Source organism: Carex rostrata, chromosome 29 (assembly GCF_964058835.1).
Source record: "Carex rostrata chromosome 29, lpCarRost1.2, whole genome shotgun sequence".
Lineage (NCBI taxonomy): Eukaryota > Viridiplantae > Streptophyta > Magnoliopsida > Poales > Cyperaceae > Carex > Carex rostrata.
The window spans coordinates 4353169-4362610 of record NC_135946.1 but is presented as its reverse complement, the minus strand read 5'-3'; the positions used below and the strand labels follow the sequence as shown (position 1 = coordinate 4362610).

The 9442-nt window shown below is 35.5% G+C and overlaps 1 protein-coding gene across 1 annotated transcript; it reads right to left on the bottom strand.

Annotated features, from left to right (window-relative positions):
* Positions 1-615: 615 nt before the first annotated feature.
* LOC144546176 (serine/threonine-protein phosphatase 7 long form homolog) lies at positions 616-2226 on the bottom strand. The gene is made up of 5 exons (XM_078294699.1): positions 2155-2226; positions 1805-2051; positions 1331-1716; positions 1108-1246; positions 616-1022 (listed from the first exon to the last, which is right to left on the bottom strand). Exons 1-5 carry the CDS (start codon positions 2224-2226, stop codon positions 616-618), a joined length of 1251 nt encoding a protein of 416 aa, XP_078150825.1.
* Between the last annotated feature and the right edge of the window lie 7216 nt (positions 2227-9442).

Sequence of the window (9442 nt, the reverse complement as noted above, 5' to 3'; positions counted from 1 at the left end):
TATCCTAATGGACCTCATCGACTGGAAAATGTCAGACATATCACCATACATGCTGGTCTGAGGAACTTCGACCCGTGGTTCCATCGGAAATTGGTCCGGAAAATCAGTGCTGATATCGATATTTCTTATATCAACTGGAAGTTCTGCCTGCTCGAGCATGGCTCTGAACAGTGCCACCTGCCCGAGATCGGATAGGACATCGCGACAATTTTCAAGCATCATAAGTCCAAAGGCCTTCTGTCCAGGCGTCTTTACCATGCTAATTCCTTTTGCGGTCTGTTTCAACTGGCGGAACCTCTACAAGAAAATGAAATATTTAAAAGATAATTGGTGTGGTACAATAAAATAAAATAAGCTATTAAAAAAACTCATGTACTTACCAAACGAGCTTGAATCATGGCATCTGGGACATACCCAATACCTGCTACGTCTCCTTCCTGTTCGGGTACTGTCTGGCTAAGAATTTCTTCATTATCTTGCGTTGGATACACACTTAACATGCCATGATGGATGAACCATTTCATATACTCGTGGTACCTTGGGTAAAAATGAAAATTAATAAATATTTTCTTGCATTGTCAAATGTAAATATACAATAAAATATAAGGGTAGGATTTAACCATACCTATCTGGAAGATAAGGGTAAACTTGTCCATGTTCAGAACGCCGTGTAAAATTTTGGGGAGGTTCCACGATAAATTGGTGAAAATGTTTGCTCCAGTCCACAGAGGTTCCGTCTCCAAACAACCCTCGTCCTCGTGTCCATTTGCGGATATCCTCAAGTAAGCTGAAGGCTGGCGGAGCCGGCGGAGGAATTGCCTGAAAGAATCCGAACTGTCGGAAAACCCTCTCGGGAAGGTGATACTCTACCTCCCAGAAATGGATGCACCACACGCGGCATGGAAAGAACGCCTGGTCTCTTATCCAGTGCCAGTGCATTATGTTTTCGTAACCTCTGTACGGCGTCCAATTGACAACATTGGACTTCAAACGCTCAAACTGATCCCGATAATGCGATGTGCCTAAGTTGGAAACACATGACAATTATAAGTGTACATTCAACACATACTTATATGGAAAAACATAATATTTATTATTCAAATGTACCTTTCTTAGGGTTACTCTTCCATCGATGCGGAATAGTCCATTTTGCTCCATAAGCCCGTCTCTCATCCACTGGTTCGTTGTCAGATGGTAAATCATGTGGTCTGGGCCGGCCTATAGGAAATCGGGTCCAAGACCACATCTGCAGCAGTAGTAATGGACCATTAATTGAACTTGCTTTATATCTGCATGCCCGTGACAACTCCCGATATAGGCATGCTAGTACAGCACCTCCCCAGTTGTAATAATTCTGACCTCGAGGTCCCAAATCCTCCAGAAATTGTAAATACATTAATCGAACGGAGCTTGAATTCGAATCGGGAAACATTATAGTCCCGAACAACTCCATAGCATATGCTCGTGTGTGCTGATCGATAACATCCTGGTCCTCCACTTCATCCAAATCCGTATTTGCAAATTTTTTTCTCAACCATGCAAGACGCACATAGTTTTGTAAAATTGTTACTTTCTCATTGGGTTCACCCTTATTCTCCACCTTTTTATGATAAAAATCATTATCATCCCATTCGTAACCATCATACACTTCCTGTCCTAGGCAATCTAGGATCAATTGTGACCAATTATCGTCAGTACATCCAGAGATAGTCTTCCCTGTAAACATAGATGTTAAATAAAATTATACTAGTACAAAATTTCATTTAATAACAAAATTTTAAATTAGCAGCAAAAAATATTGTACCGGTGACAGATAAGCCCCACAAACAGCTGACATCTTCCAATGTCACCGTGCACTCCCCTACCGGAAGATGAAAACTATTTGTCTCGGGCCTCCACCTCTCCACGAGAGCAGTGATCAACTCTCTATCAACTTGGCAGTGGTGGACTTCGACCATCTGATACAACCCCAAATTCTTTAAACCTTCTTTCATAGTTTCATGGTAGTCAATGTGCATTTGCAAAGCTCCAGGACGCAGTGCATGATCAGGCTGGAACAATAATTTTAATGCAAAAAAAGGTTAACCAAAAATTAAATTTCAATTCAAGAATTTAATAAGTAAATTTAAATCCAAACCAATATTGAACAAACACCTTTACAGATGCCGAATGTGATTGATGTTGTGCATGAGGCAACTGCAATAAAGATTCTTCACTTCCTTGCATTTTTCACTGCAATATAAATAAATACATACAAAAAAAATTAACATTCAATATTGACATGCATAACATGCAAACCCAATCAAATATTCACATTCATTCTATTACTTTACATTATTTATACTACATAAACAATTTATTTATACTACATGCAAATAAATCATGCATGTATCCAAAAATTACTACATTCATCTACACTAAAAAAAACTACATGCATCATGCATCTAAACTAAAAAAAATTACATGCACATAAAACATGCAAATAAATAAATAACTCAACAATTACTACATGCATACTAAAAAAACCTACATGCAAATAAATTACTACATAAACCACAAATAAATAATCCAAAAATTACTACATTCATCTACACTAAAAAAAACTACATGCATCATGCATCTAAACTAAAAAAAATTACTTGCACATAAAACATGCAAATAAATAAATAACCCAACAATTACTACATGCATACTAAAAAAACCTACATGCAAATAAATTACTACATAAACCACAAATAAATAATCCAAAAATTACTACATTCATCTACACTAAAAAAAACTACATGCATCATGCATCTAAACTAAAAAAAATTACATGCACATAAAACATGCAAATAAATAAATAACCCAACAATTACTACATGCATACTAAAAAAACCTACATGCAAATAAATTACTACATAAACCACAAATAAATAATCCAAAAATTACTACATTCATCTACACTAAAAAAAACTACATGCATCATGCATCTAAACTAAAAAAAATTACATGCACATAAAACATGCAAATAAATAAATCACCCAACAATTACTACATGCATACTAAAAAAACCTACATGCAAATAAATTACTACATAAACCACAAATAAATAATCCAAAAATTACTACACTAATCTACACTAAAAAAAACTACATGCATCATGCATCTAAACTAAAAAAAATTACATGCACATAAAATATGCAAATAGACATATCACCATACAATTACTACATTCATCTACACTAAAATTATACATAAACCATTTATACTACATAAGCAATTTATTCTACTCATTTATTCATAATTGCATATTATTTATCAAAAATAAAAGAATCAAATACATACCTAACGAAATTTGTAGATCTGAAGCTCTTTTTGTTCCTCTCTCAAAAATATATCAACTTATGTAATTAAAATAAAAATTACTCTAATTATGAGGGTACAAAAAAAAAAATATCTGATGGAAGAGAGGAAGAAAGAAGAGGAAGAAAAAAAATGGAGAAGGGGGCGTGGGGGAAGACAGCCTCTGTCTCGTTGTGGGTTTAAAACCAAACCCAGACCGTGGGAAGCGCACGGTCTTCAGAATTGAGGGCCGGACCGTGGGATGCACACGGTCTTGAGATTGGAATTCTTCAGACCGTTGGATGCACACGGTCTTGAATTTCATTTCGGATCTTCTGTGGCAATTTTCGTGCAGGTGTGGACAAATCCAAAAAAAAAAAAAAAAAAAAAAAATTTCGCAAGACCGTGAGAAGCACACGGTCTGGAAAAAAAAAATGGCCAGACCGTGAGGTTCCCACGGTTCTTATGGTTTTTGAAAAAAAAAAAGTAATCTTATTGGTTCCCTAAAAATTATTTTTTTAATTATGGTTTCTGAAAAAAATCCTGAGTTGAAGGTAATTTTGATATATAAGTCTTAATTAGCTTTTGGATGAGAAATTGGGGTTTCGTATCCCTAAAGTGTAATTAATTATCACTTGATGTTTTGTGATAAATTTTCTTTTGAAACATATATTTCATTATATACGCCGATATGTACTTTTTGCCAAAATTAACCACAACATTACGCAAGAAATTAATATTAATTAGTACCGGTATGTTGAAACTGAACTATCCATATCTTTGTGGTTTCTATTTTTTTTTGGTAATAGCATGCCTTATTTAACTTTAATTCATCCTACACATAGGATCGCTTTGCTCTTTGCCTAGTCACTAAAACGGAAGACCCAGACCATTTGAATGCAGATGCATCGGCCCCTGAAGAGGTTAATTGTCTAGAGCAGTCAAATGGCATGGCCAAACCTGTGATGTACAGCAACATGTGAAGTGTGTCATCCTAGCCTAGTCTACATCTATATATGCTGATAGTTATTACTTCAATAGAGCTCGTGCTGTGGTATTTCATAGAACCAATCTTAAGCTCAAACTGATCACTTTTCTATTTTCATTTTCTCTAATTAGTTGTTGCTTTTAATACGGATAATGAGAATATATTTAGTCCAATTTGAATGTGAACCTTTTGTTGTACAGTTGTAAAGCTAAATGCTATATATCTTTAACTTTCTAATTTGACAAATCTATAATAAAAGTGTTCATGTGGTAATTCCAACACTTTTTTAGGAATATAAAGCTAGAAAAAGATAATTGTCGTTTCCATAAATAGATATTATAAAATATTGAATACAAAATTATCATTATTGTTGTATGCATATCGAATTGAATCTGTACCACAAAATTTGGTTGTGATTTACTTTCCCAGCTTCTGAATTTACAGCTAAAACTAAGAAACTGTCTATAAATTTGTTAATTTCAATTAATAATAGGGTTTTTCTTTTCACCAGCTTGTGTTGTTGTGTGTAGAAAATAAGTACAACTGTTTATTTTTAGTTTGTATGTCTTAACTAACAGAATTCCAGATAATTTTTCAATTCTGATATAACTAACACTACTACAAAAAGACTAATCACCAACGACTAATCACACATGGACCGAGGAATTGACATAAAAATAATGTGTAATGTTAAAAGGAGTGCACGTGAAAATAAGCTCCAACATACACACATGGCCAACTAAAATAAAATTTGTGTACGAAAAGTACCAACATTTATGCACGGTTTAAGCAACCGTGTACAATTTTAAACAATTGTACAAAGTTCTACACTACTACAGAAATGAGATCTCCTAACGTCCATTTTCAAATTGTTGAGACTGATCTTTATCTGAAGCCGATAGACTTAAGGTGTTGTCGCAAGTTAATAAATAAGTTGAATTATTGTTCTATCTGTCAGTGGTATTGTACCAATAGAAATTACTCAACATATTATAGCAGTATTGTTATCCTAACCGATAGAATATTCTAATCAGGGGCAGATCCAGGATTATCATCAGGGTAGGGCAAGAATTATGTACACCATTAGTTAATCGAGTTCACCATTAGAATTTTAATAAAGTAAATCTCATGATTAACCATACCCTTTCAATAAGAGAATAAGTATAGAAATAATAAAAGAAAATAAAGAGAAACAAAAAAAAAACAAAAAAAATGAAAAAAAAATGAAAATCAAATCAGAAAAAAAAATTCAGAGGAAATGGAGGTGTCCTTAAGGCACATAAATGAAGATGAATTAGAGAGAGAAGTGGAATTGATTTGTTCCACGGATTGGCTGCAATGAAGAAGAGGAAAGAAAGGGAATTTAATGCGCTGTCGTTCATTTATTCTGACCCCGAGCCCCACCCCTCTTATGCTACTTTCTCATTTAAACTCGGTTCAAATAATTTTTTTATAATAAGTTCTTTGGTTCATGTGTACCATGTGCGTTCAATATTAATTTTTTCCACAATCTCATCGTCTTCTTCCTAGGAAAATAGAGCGAAATTCAAAGAAAATCTAAGAATGGTTTCAAAATCCAGAGTAAATATTAGCTCTTACTAGCTCTCTCACTGCTTAACAGGGTAGGGCAAAGTTCTTTTTCGAGTGCGTATCCTCTGAGATATCTCAACTTTTGCGTGACCGACGTGTCCGGTGCCTATTCGGGGGTGATGTAGGGGGCCCGTATTATGTGTGCTTTGAGATTCGTGTATAACGCAACTAAACGGTTTGGATTTTCCATAAAGTCACGCAAAGTTTGAGATATCTCAGAGGATACAAATTCGTTCTTTTTCAGGGTAGGGCAAGAGTCAAATAACATATACCCGAAGATTCATTTTCCAATTTCAGGGTAGGGTATTTGCCTACCCCTAGGCCAATGTAGATCCGCCCCTTATTAGTTCATACATTAGTACCTATACAAGGCATGCCAATTTGTTCAGTTAATTGGTTGTGCTTTGAACAGTTAGAATGTAGAGAATTAATTTATTGCCACTTCAATAGAGGTCATTAATTTTCACACAGCTCAACTCTAATCAGATTAAACTTCTCTCATCTCTCTCTTCTTCCTCTTTATTTCTCTACTCTCTCTGTTAGGGTAAGTAGACGCTCTATTTCCCCTTGACTATTGCACATCTTTTCTTCTCTCTTCTAGCTTCACTTTGGACTTAGACAATGAAGTTTGAAAACATAAGCAATTTGTCCGACCCAATAGTTCTCATAATCTTAGAGCTGCTCGTGACCAAAAAGGTAATGTGGATGTACGTATTGTCTAAGAGGTCGAGCAACCTGTGGAGCTTTTTAATATTCCTCAATATCAGTGCGAGGGATTCTCAAACATAAGCTTTCATGGAGGGACTATTATACTCTAGAAGATTGAAAATGTTGAACTTTTGGAGTTCAATTTCAAGTGCGGTTTGTGCCTAGTATACACCTCATATCTTCTTTACTATTGCACATGGTGTTCTAATTTGCAATGCTTGACATTATTCTGACAACTTAATTACAATGTAAAAATTTACAAGAATTTTCACACTATCCTCGGTAATTGCGCCAAAAAACTTGATAGGTCAAACCATAGCTAAATATTTATTAAGGGAGGTTTCTGCTCATTACTTGCTCTGCTACAACCATCAGGCCCCCTCTATTGGTCTCCCACTTATTCTTTGGTGGGTCATTCCATTCAACCTCCTGCAAATATAAGGAGTCTGGAGATTCTAAATTTATTTTTGTTATTCTATTTGACAAGTGTGTGAGAGAATTTAAAAAAATATATATAATTCAAAAGAGATTCTCTAAAGAACTTTGCTATTCTGGAGAACTAATTTAATGACGTTGTCATACAAAATGAAGTCATGAATTCAGATTATGCACTTCAATTTTATAGTAAATTTAGATAATCATGGGGTGGTGATAATAATTTTTTCTTAGTCTCATTTACTATTTAATTACCCTGAACTCGACAATACTAATAAGAATGTGTTTAAATTAATTATTATTTAATTGTTTGTTTTCTTTTCTTTTGTTTTGGGAGGGTCTGATCTGAAACACTTTCTTTGAAAAGTTCAAACTGTTCGACATGATTTAAGATTCATTATAACACACGTGTCAAACTTCTTTCATTAAAAATTAAGAATGTCAATCCACTAGGGATAAAGATGACAAGCACTGATGATGATGCAATATGCGCATGCTTCAAGAAAAGGGGCGTAACTTTTGATCCGTCCGTCGGATCGGGCTGAAATTTTGACAGGAACTCCACAGTTCAAAACCGGATCTGAAACCAATCTATAGATTCGTTTCACCCAGTTCCGGGCTCAGATTCGCGATCCGAGCCTTTTTGGACCTTTCTTTATAATTTTAGCGTTTTTAGGGTCTTTTATGTATCTTTTATGAATTTTCTGTTTTTAGGGTTTGTATTTAAACAGACGTGATGTCTCTTGGCAGAAGTTAGTTTTTATGTATCAGTTTTATCAAAGAATTGAGAATCTGTGTGATCTCAGAACCAAATCTATCTTTCCATTATTTGTTCCAATTTCTTGATCGTTCGTGCATCAGTTGGTATCAGAGCCCAGATGGCGGATGCGAATCGTGGTCATGGTAGGGGTCGTGGCCGAGGTCGGAGAGAAGAAGAACCGCGCCACCGAGACCAGCGAGATCTAGAACTTGCAGCGATGGGAAGAAGAATTCGAGAGTTAGAGCGCCAACTCGCAGAGGCACGAGAAGCCTCTACTAACGAAGAAGAAGGAGAGGAGTCAGACACCATTGACTCTTCTGAAGCAGGCGACGAAGATGAGGGTTTTAACCTGTGGGGGAATCCAAATCAGGGGCGAAACCAGAGAATTCGGCCAGGGCCTGATCAGTCCTTTCAGAACCTTGGGGTGAAGATTGACATTCCAGAGTTCGAAGGTATAACTCAGCCGCATCCACGCATAACTCATGAATCCAAATCTTATGTCCGTTGCATCCATGAATCCAAATCTTATGTCCGTTGCAGCCATGCATCCATGAATCCAAATCTTATGTCTGTTGCCCAGCCATGCATCCACGCATAACTCAGAACTTTATAAAGTGGTCAACAGAGAATTTGTAATTGGCTTTAGTACATGAAGGAGCACATGTATAAACAGCAGATGCAGATTAAAATCAGACAAGCAAATTAATTCAATGTTTGCTTAACTTTATTACTTGGAACATATTATGATCAAATCTAGCAATTTTTGTTAAATTTTATTTAAAGGACCTTTCAAAAGAAACAAAAATATACAAATTGCACCATCAGCATGCCTAGTAATTAATTAATTATGGATATTTTACATGCAACACATCTCATTCTCATCTCCAAATCTAGTCATAATGATTACTATTTTTGTTTCATTCTTATCTCCCTAGTTTTGCCATTGGTATTTCTATATCATGCATTGCTGATATACCAAATAAATACGGTCCGTTCAATGACATGTTTCTCAACTCTGCATTCCAAAGCCTTGTCAACCAAGTTAACCTTCATATATTCACACAATATATGATTTCGTTTAGGATAAATATGTTTGTCTATTTTGTCAACAACGAGGAAAATTTGGAAAATGACATTATCGATCGAACAACATCATCTGATGCACGAACGATCAAGAAATTGGAACAAGTAATGGAAAGATAGATTTGGTTCTGAGATCACACAGATTCTCAATTCTTTGATAAAACTGATACATAAAAATTAACTTCTGCCAAGAGACATCACGTCTATTTAAATACAAACCCTAAAAACAGAAAATTCATAAAAGATACATAAAAGACCCTAAAAACGCTAAAATTATAAAGAAAGGTCCAAAAATCCATGAAGGAAGGCTCGGATCGCGAATCTGAGCCCGGAAATGGGTGAAACGAATCTATAGATTGGTTTTAGATCCAATTTTGGGCTGTGGAGTTCCTGTCAAAATTTCAGCCCAATCCGACGGACGGATCAAAAGTTACGCCCCTGTTCGTGAAGCATGCGCATATTGCATCATTCTCCCCTCCTAAGAAAAGATTCGTCCTCGAATCTGCCACTGCACCATCTACTTCCTCCACTTCAGATGTATCATTATCACTGTC